Source organism: Bufo gargarizans, chromosome 6 (assembly GCF_014858855.1).
Source record: "Bufo gargarizans isolate SCDJY-AF-19 chromosome 6, ASM1485885v1, whole genome shotgun sequence".
NCBI lineage: Eukaryota > Metazoa > Chordata > Amphibia > Anura > Bufonidae > Bufo > Bufo gargarizans.
Genome location: NC_058085.1, coordinates 99130652 through 99143962, shown reverse-complemented (window position 1 = coordinate 99143962; position 13311 = coordinate 99130652). Strand labels below are relative to the sequence as shown.

At 42.6% G+C, this 13311-nt stretch overlaps 1 protein-coding gene across 1 annotated transcript in view; it reads right to left on the bottom strand.

The window, feature by feature from the left end:
- MMP24 (matrix metallopeptidase 24) overlaps nucleotides 1-13311 on the bottom strand; it is a 133446-nt gene that overhangs the window by 14621 nt on the left and 105514 nt on the right. The window contains exon 5 of the mRNA XM_044297539.1: nucleotides 5401-5562. Within this exon, the coding sequence (XP_044153474.1) occupies nucleotides 5401-5562 (162 nt within the window). The remainder of the gene's footprint in view (nucleotides 1-5400; nucleotides 5563-13311) is intronic.

The following is a 13311-nucleotide window of genomic DNA, read 5'->3' as shown; positions in this document are numbered from 1 at the left end:
TGCTCTCCCTCCCTCCCCCTGCCTCCTCAGATTGGCTGCTGTGTATAAACACAAGTCTATCACAGACTCACCAGGGAGTCCGGGCAGAAGAGCTGACATCTATTACAGCGAGGGCAGAATGATGATAAAGTACAGGTTACTTAACCACCAGTCAGCAAAAATAAGATTACCAGGGCCGGTGGGCGTATGCTCAGACGGCCTCCTGAGCACTCCTCATGGCCATCAGACAGGTAAGTCATGATCTGACGCTCGTCTACAGATTCCTGAATTCAACTGTATTGCCATCCTAGGGGCAAAGGGTGTTGAAGGACAGAACATGGCAGCTGGTGATGACCACTACAGAGGGGCAGTTTTGGGGGAGGTATTTGTGGTGCTGGGGCAGTTTTTTGTGATACACTGTGGTACTTATCTCTGCTGGGGTGATATAACGTGCCGCAATATGGGATTGCTGGCCCCACTTACTTGAGCCTGAAGGATCGCTTTAAGGATCCATCAAATGGATCATGACTGATCATAAAGGATCGGTCATATCCAGTGACAGCCAGTGTGAATAAGACCTAAATCAAACACTCCTGTCTTTGCCAGTCAGGGTAGAACCACACGGCGTGGCGTTTGCACTTTAAACTAAGGAAGACTGCACTGGTCAGTGGATCTGTATTGATATGATGTGGCCATTAACAATATTGACCCAATGAACAGTGTGGTCTTCATTGGTTTAATTACAGCCTAGCATGCGGCGTGGTCATTTAGTGCTTGAATAGTGGCCGCGCTGCATCGACTACAGCGCAGTCGCATGGTCTGCAGTGGGCTCTAATAAAACTAATGAAGACTGCACTGTTCGGTGGGTCTGTATTAGTAATGGTCGCACGGTATTGAAGGCGTCCTGTGGTCGTACCCTTATTGTGCATACAAAATCTAACCTTCATACGCTGTACTATCTATCAGTAATGTCCGGCTCTGCTAGGCCATGTGTTCTGTTCCTTGAATCCACCAGTATATATGTCTTTTTCTGTGAGAAATGCTTACTAAACGGCAGGGGTGGACACACACACGTGCCGCTGGTTCAGGGGCACAGAGAGTAGGGGGCCTATGTGTAAGTGGTGTGTGCGCAGTGTGCGCATGTGTCCGAGGTGTGAGCAGCTTCAGTGCGGTATGTTCCGCTGCGTGTGGCTTGTCTGCAGCATATGTGTGTACGTTTAGACGGATCTGTGACTAGCCGTGTTGTCATTGGAGGCATAGGGCCCCAGACCTTTTTTTTCTACAGAGCCCTTTGCTATCAGCATCCGCCCCTGCTATACTTGAGACCAGATTACACGTTGCAACAAGCTCTGGCCGTATACAACTGGGAGATTTATCAAGCCCTGCTCTGCATTGAATTCTGGCTTTCAAAAGTCGCAATTATAGGCTTGGTCTTATTTGTGCAGATCTTATCAGCACTCCCATTACTTGCCACTAGGGGTCGCACGTAACTGGACAAAAATCAACAGCTGGTAATAGGGCCACTATTGAGTGAGTGCTGCAGCCTTTTCAAACAGCTTATTGGGGGAGGTGACGGGACTCGGACCCCCACAGAACAGATACTTATGACCTATCCTGAGGATAGGAACACTCGGAAAACTACTTTAAACTTTAGTTGTGAACAGAGAAGAAAAACTCACGTGACCCTAAGTCACTCAGATAATAACTAAAGTGAGATATTCACAAAGTTAGCCTACATTTAGCACAGATAATTATGTGATGTTGTAAATTGTGATTTGAAAGTGGAGTTCTCCTTTAACAGAGTTTTAGAGTGATACGCGCTCCAGACACTAGCACCCTCATTTACATTGCGCACTCCAGACGGCAGTCATTGACGTGTGAGGATCTCACATTTAACAAGCATCATGGCAGCTCCAATAATCTGAAACCCTTTAGAAAATGTCATCCGGGGCGCCTGCATTTAGATAATCCTTAGAATTTAATGCTGCATCCAAATTAAAGACAATGCCAGTTTAAAGTAAAAAGCAAATGCTTGAGTAGAGGGCAGACATCACATATAACAGACTGACCATCGTCACCGCGATGAAAGGCGAAAGCGAATTTACAACGCAAGGCAATGACTGGATGAATCAGCAGATCAAGACACTATTTACCTAGGGCCTCATGCACGTGATCGTGTGGTGTCCTTGCCTGTGCTGCGGACCGCAATTTCCCGAGACTTCGCATAATAACTTCAGAAATTGATTTATACTGTAAAAAAACATTTCTCGAACTCGGGTTCGGTTCCAAGGTACCATTTCGGATCATGGGAGCCAATACATTCTAATGCTGTATGGAGCGCTCGCTCCGTACAGTATTAAATCAAAGTTTTATGCAAATCGACTTCGGATGCTTCATCCGAAGTCGATTCGCTCATCCCTAATAGCTACCATTACAGCGCCCTCAGCTGGTGTCAACTAGGTTTCTGACATTTCTGAATGAAAATGTGGCTTCGTGTAATAGCAGCGGTCTCCTCCTCCAGCGAGGCAGGCGATTGACGGGAGAGAATGCTTCCCTGCTGACAATCACCTGGCTAATCTGTCAGTGTAATAGGGCTTTAAAGGGGTTATCCAATACAAAAAGAAATGTCCCCCATATGCCAGGCCCCTCACAGTGAATATACTTACCCCGCTCCCCGCACCACTCCTGGTCCCCGCACCACCACTTTCGCTTCTCCCTGTGCGTCGATGAAACTATCCGGTGTCAGAGGGGGAGCAGCCAATGGCAGGCAAGGACGGGGCCGAGCCTCCCTAGCGTCACCCGGGAGCGGGGTAAGTATATTCACTGTCAATCACCTGCTCGCAGAAGCAGTAGACCACTGCTATTACATGCAGCAATCTCCTCCTCAATATAGGGACGAACGATTGTTAATGCCATTATTCGGCTCTATACTTATCGTTTGCCGGCAGCAGGGCGCCTACTACACGGTGCGATCTGCTGCCGGCAAACATGATTTTTAAACATGTTAAAAAAATCACGATTACCCGATGAACGAGTGTTTACTCATTCATCGGCTAATCGTGGCAGTATTACACTGCCAGATGATCGCTAACGAACGTTACTACAAATGCTCCTTAGCGATCATCTACTGGTGTAATAGGGCCTTTATTTCTGAACTGGGTCACCATTAGTGCATTATATCTGTACTTCCTGTGCTGTAACATCACTGAGTAGATCATCCTTGCAGTGTGACATCACAGTGTGCACAGTACATCACTGTGTGCATTATACCTGAACTACAACACCAGTGTGAGCTTTATACCGGTCCTGAGACATAAATTTTCCTGTAATGTAACATCACTGTGTCCGTTATCCTTGTACTGCAACATCACAGGACAAATTATCCCACAGTTTTTACATCACTGTGTTCATTATTCCTATATTGTGACATCACTGTGTGCATTGCCCATGAGCATTAACAAGACCAAATTAATCAGAAACTTTTGAGAACTTGCTACTGGTCATGGTAGAATGGGGCCTCAAGACAAGTTTAGCTATAAAGCCCCATGATTAATTTTATGCCCCTGTATTTAAGAAAAATCTTATAAATAAAGCACGCCGACTAGGGCGCAGTAAATAACTAATTCATGACTCTAACATGGAGGTTATAATTTAATGGCAACCAATGGGTAGCGCTTGCTGGTTTGTTCCGTACAGGTTTGCAGAAGTTTAATTGCTATGTAGTGCTGTACATTAGGCGGTATACAAACTGTCAGTAAATTACCATCTGGGTCACTTATTCCGATGCTTGTGAAAAGCATTGCATGTCTCTTATGTTTAAAATGCACATTTACCCAATTAATACCGACACACAAATATAAAACAGTACCGCATGATACCTTAGTGCTATCCCTCGGGTATGGTAATACTAAAAAGTAAAGGAATTTTTAACATTTGAAAAATATTTTTTTCCCAGAAAGAGCACCACCCTTGCACACAGGCCATGCCTGATAATGCAGCCCAGACTTATTCCATTCAAGTGAATACTGTGTACGGTCTATGGACAAAAATATAGGTGTTTCAGAAAAAAAGAGTCCGACCCCTTCAGACTCACCCCTACTTGTGACAGCTATAAACAGATATACCTTTCAATGTCATTAAAACTAATACACTTTTATAATAGGGGTTTACTGTAAGGGTAATTTTTAAGTACTGATTGGTTCTGTCCCTTTAATTCTGTTCCCATTTATTATTACCATTCGGTTTAATGATGTGCCCTGTAATCTAGTATCCATCCCCGATTGTGCTGATAAGACCACATTCCTGAGTGATCTCAGAGACATGCATGCTGTACACTGGAGGAGGGGCTAAAAGGTTTAAACTCTGTGACACAAATTCATTCAGGAGACTCCACTGAAGCCTTCATCCTAGGTAGGATGTAAGTATTGATTTTCCCTATCTTCTGTACACCCTGGGGTGTCGGTCATGTATTATAACGTGGTAGACAGCCATGTGTTATAGCATGACCGACAAAGTCTTAACCCATATTGCATGTTCTATATTTAGGCTAGTGAAGTATTTACTTTTTATTATTCAGTATGTGATTTATCTGTGTTATTGTATATTTAGTCACACTTAGTAAATATAGTTTATTCATTCTTAAATGTTCTAAATTCACATTATGTTACAGGGGGTTCCAACATTACTGAATTCCAATATGCCTTCTTGATAGGTATCCCAGCTTATTGACCCTCACCAGTACAATTCAAAAAGTGGAATCCCCCTTAAAGGAGTTCTCCTACTAGTCAGAAATGTTCCTTGACAATTAACTGGTCACAAAATGTCTTCATGCCCAGCTGCTATCTGCAGGGAAACTTGGCAGTCAGCGTTCCATTTCTCTGCAGCGCCCCCACAGGGGCAATAAAGTATTATATATAGCCCATGCATATCAATAGGTAGTCTGTGTAATGCAGGGTAGGAAAGGACGTGCAGAGTAAGAGATGCTGTTTGTAATTGTTCTTCACTCTGGTCAAGAGCAAAGGGTCCTCAACACGGGACCTCCTTTACAAATTCCTTAAAAGGGTGTAAAAAAATAGGTTTTCGAAACCAGACAACCCCTTTCAAACAGTACTTCATGAGACCTTTACAAACTTCACCCAAACATGCAGCATTGGCAATCACCAAACTTGTACTAAGTTTTGCGTATATACTGAATGAAGGTACTACCCTACTTTGGTCGGACCTATAGCACCGTTCACTCCCAGATGTCTATACACAAGTACTATACCTATAAGAACAGCTAAAGATAACTGGATATACACTCTACATCAGTCCACAGAAGAATACTGGTGTCACCTATATATCAACCTAATAGAACTGTACATGACTATATTAGCCCAAATGTTACTGGTCCATTTGACTCCTTAAGGAGCATATACTCACCATAAATTTTTTGAATTCCCAGTAAATCATCTTGGGGAAGCTTGAAGTTATGTGTTTCCATATATTGGTAGAAAGGTGCCATTATGGCGCTGGGATCGTTGGAGTGCTCCAAACCCAAGGCATGACCGAGTTCATGAACAGCAACTAGAAAGAGGTCATTACCTGCAGAGACAAACACAAGGTGAGCAAAGATGAAGAGGCAAAAGTAAAAGCTGAAACCTGAAGAAGGTGAGGACCACAAAGATAAATTAGGGTACGTTCATATATGCGCTTACAGTTCACTGGATTCAGTCTAGCTGGATAATGCCGTGCACCGCTGGATCTCTATTGACTATAATGGAATCCATCCGCTTTCCAGTGTAAAGCCAACTTTCGGCCAGACAAAAAGTTGCACATGCATTTATGCAGGAAAGCGGCAGAATGGAGTCATGGCATAATCCTGCAAGGCCGGATCTGGAGAATTGTAAACGCATATGTGAATATAGACTCATCAGAGGTGGTTAGGTTGACTGTCCCCTTTCTATATGCTCAGCATAATAGATAGTCTTCACTAAAGTCTCCAGAACAACGTTTAGGGAGCTGTCTGCTCCTGAGGTCTGCAAAGGAACGCAACGAACATCCATGGAGTCACTTCTGCATCTAAGAAACCAACTGCTGGCAAATAGCTTCCTCGGGAAATATTAGATGATTGAGAGCTCATGAAATTAGCTTTACTCCATAAGAGCTGCACACTAAATTGCACAAAGGATTTAACATTTAAGAAATGAAAGAGACTGGAACTTGGTAGCTCAAGGATGAAGAGAAAAGAGGGTCTGGTGGAGACACAAGTGTGTGAGATAGGGAAACAGCTCTCATTGTCTGAACATTGTGTTTGTTTAAATGAAGTTAAATGATCTGGACTGACATTCTGCTGTTTGGCCACAAGATGCCGCTGTTTCCTAAGCACAGCAACAGTCTGCATTTCATGTGATGTTGGGAACTCTTGGGGGGGGGGGGGTGGAGTTACAAGTCTGGAGAGGAAGTCAGCAGCAATCTTATAGTGAGGCTGTGAGAGACACTGAGGAACTGTGTGAGCAGTGGCAGTGAATCAGACGGCATCCAGGTTTGAGAGTGACCAGAGCTGCAGCTAAGTGAAGCTGATCATGGTCAATACCCTGATCCTCTCCAGAGGAATGAGGATTGCTTCCAGGAACGCTGATGAGAGCTGAGGAGCTAAGCTACATACACTGCGGTACCGCATGCTTGTTGGTGAGGCATTTGCTCTGTTCAGAGTCACCAGCGGATGCAGAGCAGACCCGGGTCAGTAAGATCGTGCACGCACCTCATTACAGTGTTGGCACATAGAGACTGAGACCAGGCCTGCAGTTAGTTAGTTAGTTAGGGTCTCTGTTTGTGTCAGGCCATAAGTGTTACTGCTGTTCATTGCAAGGACTCCATAACATAAAGTGACATTTCACATTAGAGAGCTGATAAATCTCCACAAACTCAAGCCAGGCTGGCATTTTGCTCAGAAGAAATTTTCAAGCACTTGCTACAGGACAGGTAAGGTCTGGTAGTTCAGTTGTGCCCGCCAGTAGGTAAATTACTGCTCTTTCCTCGTGCATCCTTCCCTCTGCCGTGCTGTGCAGCACAAGGGTCTCAGCCTTCGGGTTGGGTGTATGTAAATTTATTGTATGTTCTCAGCATTTGTGGTTGTGTTTATTGCCACAATCATATGCTCTTACAATCATATGCCTTTACTTCTGATGAAGGCCATAGCCTCAAAGAGGACCTGTCACCTCTCCTGACATGTCTGTTGTAGCAACTGCTGGCATCACCTAAGTACCTAAGTAATAACAATTTAAGAGAATCTTTTCCTATAAATCTGTAATACTAATCTGTAATTTCTAATGGAAGTTTATGAATAATTTACTAGTTGGGGGGGGGGTCCCTACACAATCTGGTAATGTCCAATCAGTGGTGACAGTATCTGACTGTGAATGGACACATACCTTTGAGAAGGGGGAATGATAACACCCAGTTGTCATTTTATTAATATATTTCTAGGAGGAATAACATCCCATTATGTTTAGTCAACTAAAGCACCTACTGTAATCCTAGACACGCTTTTGTATTGACGTCATTAAGAAAGAAAGATCTGACCATTATACGGGTAGAACAATGAGGGAAATTGCTCAATCAATCACACTGACGGGAAAGCTATTTGTTAGGAGCTACGACTGATGAATGTGAATATGACGGAGACCAATTCCAATCTTTCTAAAATTACAGGTGCAAGAAATATCACACTGACTGCTTGTTTACTGGCTTATGGTTGAATGTAGGCCTCATACATGACTTGTGGATGTGTGGCATTAAGACCGCAAATTGTTGTGCGGCCGGAATCCTGCTCCATACTGATGAGGGGCAAGGATATCTGGCCTGGCTATATTCCCTTGTCAAATCACAAGGCTTGCTGGAAGATCGGATTTTGACTCATAGAGGACACTTCCAATAGGTGGTTCTGGTCCTTGGGTGACACCTCTTTGCATATTCGTTTCCCATGAAGAATTGCCATACAGGACTGGTCTGTTCAAGAAGATTCAGCTCCCTGCCTAAGCCAGTCACACCTAATGATAGTGATTGTGGTCACGCAGAAATCCAGCAGGATCGGGTCATGGCACCTTGCGGGTCACAACGTGACCACGTTTGCTCTCATTAGTTACAGTGTACTAAAAGTAGTATGGAGCATACACAATATATGAGAATGAAACAAAACCCCGATCCCATATTGTTAATGGGGATACGGCAGTTCAAAGCATTATTTGGCTATGCCGGATACAGTGAACTCCAGAAGGCTGTTCCTCTGCTAGATTTCTTACTGTGAACATACCCTGAGGGAAACTACCATACAGTGGCACACAGAGTGCACACGGCTCCAGCACGGGGGCTCCTTATGGCATGGCACCTTTCTGTCAGTCCCTATACTGGTCACCATTCACAGCAGCTGCCCCTTTCCTAATCGGCAGCCTGACAACATTCTGAATGCATCGTAATTACAAAGTCTATCCTCGAGAGCGATTAAAACATGGCAAGTCCTTTACTCTGCCTTTTATGACAGAACTGCCAATAATTTACTTTATAAACAGGAACGTGAGATATACAAAGGCTTATTTAATAAGGCAAAACAACTCAGCAACCATGGGTTTAGGAGCTGCCGCCGTTCAATACATATAAGGTCCATACACACATCAGTCTTTGATCTGGACTCAACCTAGTGGGATGCACAGGATTAGGAAGGTGATGTGGAAGTGCCACTCTATTCCTATACAAGTGTATAGGACGTAACCCTGGGAGATTGCAGTCAGGTACATGTGGCAATTAAAACCCTTTTTATATGGCTTCAATCGGTTCAATGGTGTCTTAATCCTTCCCCTTTTTTATGTTCACAAGGATGAATTTTAAAGCTGCAGATACTACAATGCGGGAAGTTTATTAAAGAAGCACACCAGGATTCTTTTTTTTTTTTTTTGCCTATATATTGCAGGATAGGGCATTATTAAAGAATAAGATAGAGGCTCTTGTGTCTGCCTTGTAAATACTTATTTAATGTGCCATTTGTGGGTTGTCTGTCATCTTAATTTCTTCTTTCCCTCAGATATGGTTTTCCTAGTGAATTCTACATTTCCCATCATGCCTGTATTTGCAGAGAAAGGGGGGGGGGGGGGGGTAGTATCACTACACTGCACTGCTTTGTGTAATGGTAGCCATGACAGAAAAGTGACATGGAGCTTTGGCCCTTCACACTGCAGGGTCTCAATGTTTTGTGATGTGATACAGCTTGAGCCTGTCTCCCCTCTTTGTAATGTCATCTCCCTCTCCCCTGTCATCTCTTACATGCAGGGAGACCACTGTGAAGCTACATCTAATAGAACTACACTGGAGAGTCAGCACACACAGATAGTACAGGCAGTGTGAATCCGGAGGTTTATATAACTGCAGCTTCACTCACCTACTATACACTACATGCAGAATTATTAGGCAAATGAGTATTTTGACCACATCATCCTCTTTATGCATGTTGTCTTACTCCAAGCTGTATAGGCTTGAAAGCCTACTACCAATTAAGCATATTAGGTGATGTGCATCTCTGTAATGAGAAGGGGTGTGGTCTAATGACATCAACACCCTATATCAGGTGTGCATAATTATTAGGCAACTTCCTTTCCTTTGGCAAAATGGGTCAAAAGAAGGACTTGACAGGCTCAGAAAAGTCAAAAATAGTGAGATATCTTGCAGAGGGATGCAGCACTCTTAAAATTGCAAAGCTTCTGAAGCGTGATCATCGAACAATCAAGTGTTTCATTCAAAATAGTCAACAGGGTCGCAAGAAGCGTGTGGAAAAACCAAGGCGCAAAATAACTGCCCATGAACTGAGAAAAGTCAAGCGTGCAGCTGCCAAGATGCCACTTGCCACCAGTTTGGCCATATTTCAGAGCTGCAACATCACTGGAGTGCCCAAAAGCACAAGGTGTGCAATACTCAGAGACATGGCCAAGGTAAGAAAGGCTGGAAGACGACCACCACTGAACAAGACACACAAGCTGAAACGTCAAGACTGGGCCAAGAAATATCTCAAGACTGATTTTTCTAAGGTTTTATGGACTGATGAAACGAGAGTGAGTCTTGATGGGCCAGATGGCTGGATTGGTAAAGGGCAGAGAGCTCCAGTCCGACTCAGACGCCAGCAAGGTGGAGGTGGAGTACTGGTTTGGGCTGGTATCATCAAAGATGAGCTTGTGGGGCCTTTTTGGGTTGAGGATGGAGTCAAGCTCAACTCCCAGTCCTACTGCCAGTTTCTGGAAGACACCTTCTTCAAGCAGTGGTACAGGAAGAAGTCTGCAAGGTAAGAAAAACATGATTTTCATGCAGGACAATGCTCCATAACACGCGTCCAAGTACTCCACAACGTGGCTGGCAAGAAAGGTTATAAAATAAGAAAATCTAATGACATGGCCTCCTTGTTCACCTGATCTGAACCCCATTGAGGACCTGTGGTCCATCATCAAATGTGAGATTTACAAGGAGGGAAAACAGTACACCTCTCTGAACAGTGTCTGGGAGGCTGTGGTTGCTGCTGCACGCAATGTTGATGGTGAACAGATCAAAACACTGACAGAATCCATGGATGGCAGGCTTTTGAGTGCCCTTGCAAAGAAAGGTGGCTATATTGGTCACTGATTTGTTTTTGTTTTGTTTTTGAATGTCAGAAATGTATATTTGTGAATGTTGAGATGTTATATTGGTTTCACTGGTAAAAATAAATAATTGAAATGGGTATATATTTGTTTTTTGTTAAGTTGCCTAATAATTATGTACAGTAATAGTCACCTGCACACACAGATATCCCCCTAAAATAGCTAAAACTAAAAACAAACTAAAAACTACTTCCAAAAATATTCAGCTTTGATATTAATGAGTTTTTTTGGGTTCATTGAGAACATGGTTGTTGTTCAATAATAAAATTAATCCTCAAAAATACAACTTGCCTAATAATTCTGCACTCCCTGTATATCTCCACTACTGTTCCATTATATAGGGGAGACATTATATCTTTAGCATAACACAGAAATATATATAGGAACATGGAGGGCAGAGAGGGAGAGGTCTGAGAGCTGCAGTGAGGGATTTGATTGGTGATGATATCATCATGTAGTCCAGGGAAAGACGGAGATCCTGTTTTCACCTTTAGAAGAGCTCTGGGCTGCTGGTCAGACTTGAGGTCACAGTACCAGGCTCCCATAATGAAAAGGTTCAAAATGTATGGATGCAACTGAGTTAGGCTGGGTTCACACGGGCGTCACGTTTTGGCTCAGGATGCGTCCCGGGTGTATTGCGGCAAACCCGCGCGAGTAGGCATGCAATTTCAGTAAGTTTTGACTGCGATTGCGTTCCGTTGTTCAGTTTTTATTGTGCGGGTGCAATGCGTTTTGCATGCGCGTGATAAAAAACTGAATGTAGTACCCAGACCCGAACTTCTTCACTGAATTTCAGGTTTGGGTTCAAGGTTGTGTAGATGTAAAAATAAAAATTAACTCCCCTCCTCCAATTGATCGCGTAGTTGCCGATCTCTTCTTACTTCTTTAATCATGAGCTGCCGGCTAAAGGAACTGTGGTGACATCACATCACATGGTCCAATCACATGGTCCATCACCGTGGTGATGGACCATGTGATTAGACCATGTGATGAGCTCAGTGACGTCACCACAGATCCTTTGACAGGTCCTGAGGAAAGAACAGGAGACCGGCAGCTACGCAATCAATTGGAGGAGGTGAGTTAATTTTTATTTATTTTTTAACCTTCAATTGACCTTCTACTAAGCATTCTGTATTAAAGAATGCTATTATTTTCCCTTATAACCATGTTATAAGGGAAAATAATACAGTAAATAGACTTTCATCTTAGCAACCATGTGTAAAAATCGCACCGCATCCGCACGATGCTTGCGATTTTCACACAGCCCCATTTACTTCTATGGGGCCTGCGTTTAAAAATACACAATATAGAGCATGCTGCGATTTTCACGCAACGCACAAGTGATGCGTGAAAATCACCGCTCATGTGCACAGCCCCATAGAAATGAATGGGTCCGGATTCAGTGCGGGTGCAATGCGTTCACCTCACGCATTGCACCCGCACGGAAATCTCGCCCGTGTGAACCCAGCCTTAGGGTAATAGAATACTGGTGGTGAGTTAGTAAGATACGTCAAATAAAAAAAAAAACAACAGAGTACTACTTTTGAGAATAAAATAGTATATATGTTGGCCCACCTATTAAACAACTGGAATTAAGGTGTTTTGCTATATAGAGCTTCACCGAAGAGCTATGTAGGTACAAATAGTGGCTGGTTAATTAGCGCTAATAAAGCACTCTCAATATTTGAAGTTGCATAAAAAAATCTTTTAATTATGAAGTAAAAAAAATTATAAAAATTATATAAAATAGTCCGATTGGACTTAAATGCACCAAAAGTATATTATGCCCAATAATTCATCAAATTAACCACTCAGAACATCACATCATTTCATATAGAACATCTTAAAAAACTCATATAATTAAATAAAAATAAAAATGTGGTTCCCTGATTGTATCTGTTATCTTATGATACTTAAGTAGAACGTTCATAGGTTACATAGTTAGTCCGTAGATCCAAAATCAATCCGATATGAATTCCAAAGTGTTTAAAAAAAACGATATAAAGTCCAAAAAAAGATATAAAGTGTAAAAAAAAAAAAAATTATATATATATATATATATATATATATATATATATTTGTGGTCCTAAAAATATGTCCCAAAACAATCCAAAAGGTGTTGGTGAAAAATTATGTGCAACAAATTGTGATGAAAAGATCATTTAAAAAAGAGACATGACTTAATAGATGATGCTTTCCAATAGTACTTGTTAATTCATGATCAGTACATGTAAATTCATATGGGGCTTATGATTGTATATGCTCAGTTAATAAAACGTGTCTTTGAACTGATAATGTGTCTTGAATTCTTTGCTTAATATATTCACCTTGTGTGTCAAATAATCATTTCAAGTTCAGACATGAGATTAATATTGCTACTATGTAGCTACATTATCACTCCATTGTCTGTAGTAAAAGCGGTTTGTATTGGAGCCGTTCCTTTGTATCGAGCACAGTGGTCGCAGAGGCTGTTCCCCGAGATTGGCGTCCCACGTGTTGGTGGATTCGGGACACGTGGGATTCCACTAACACATGGGAAGCCACGTGGGATGCAAAGCTCGGGAACAGCTTCTGCAACCACTGTGTTCGATACAAACGAACGGCTCCAATACAAACTGCTCTTACTATATATATAATATATATATATTTTAGACTTTATATCTTTATTTGGGCT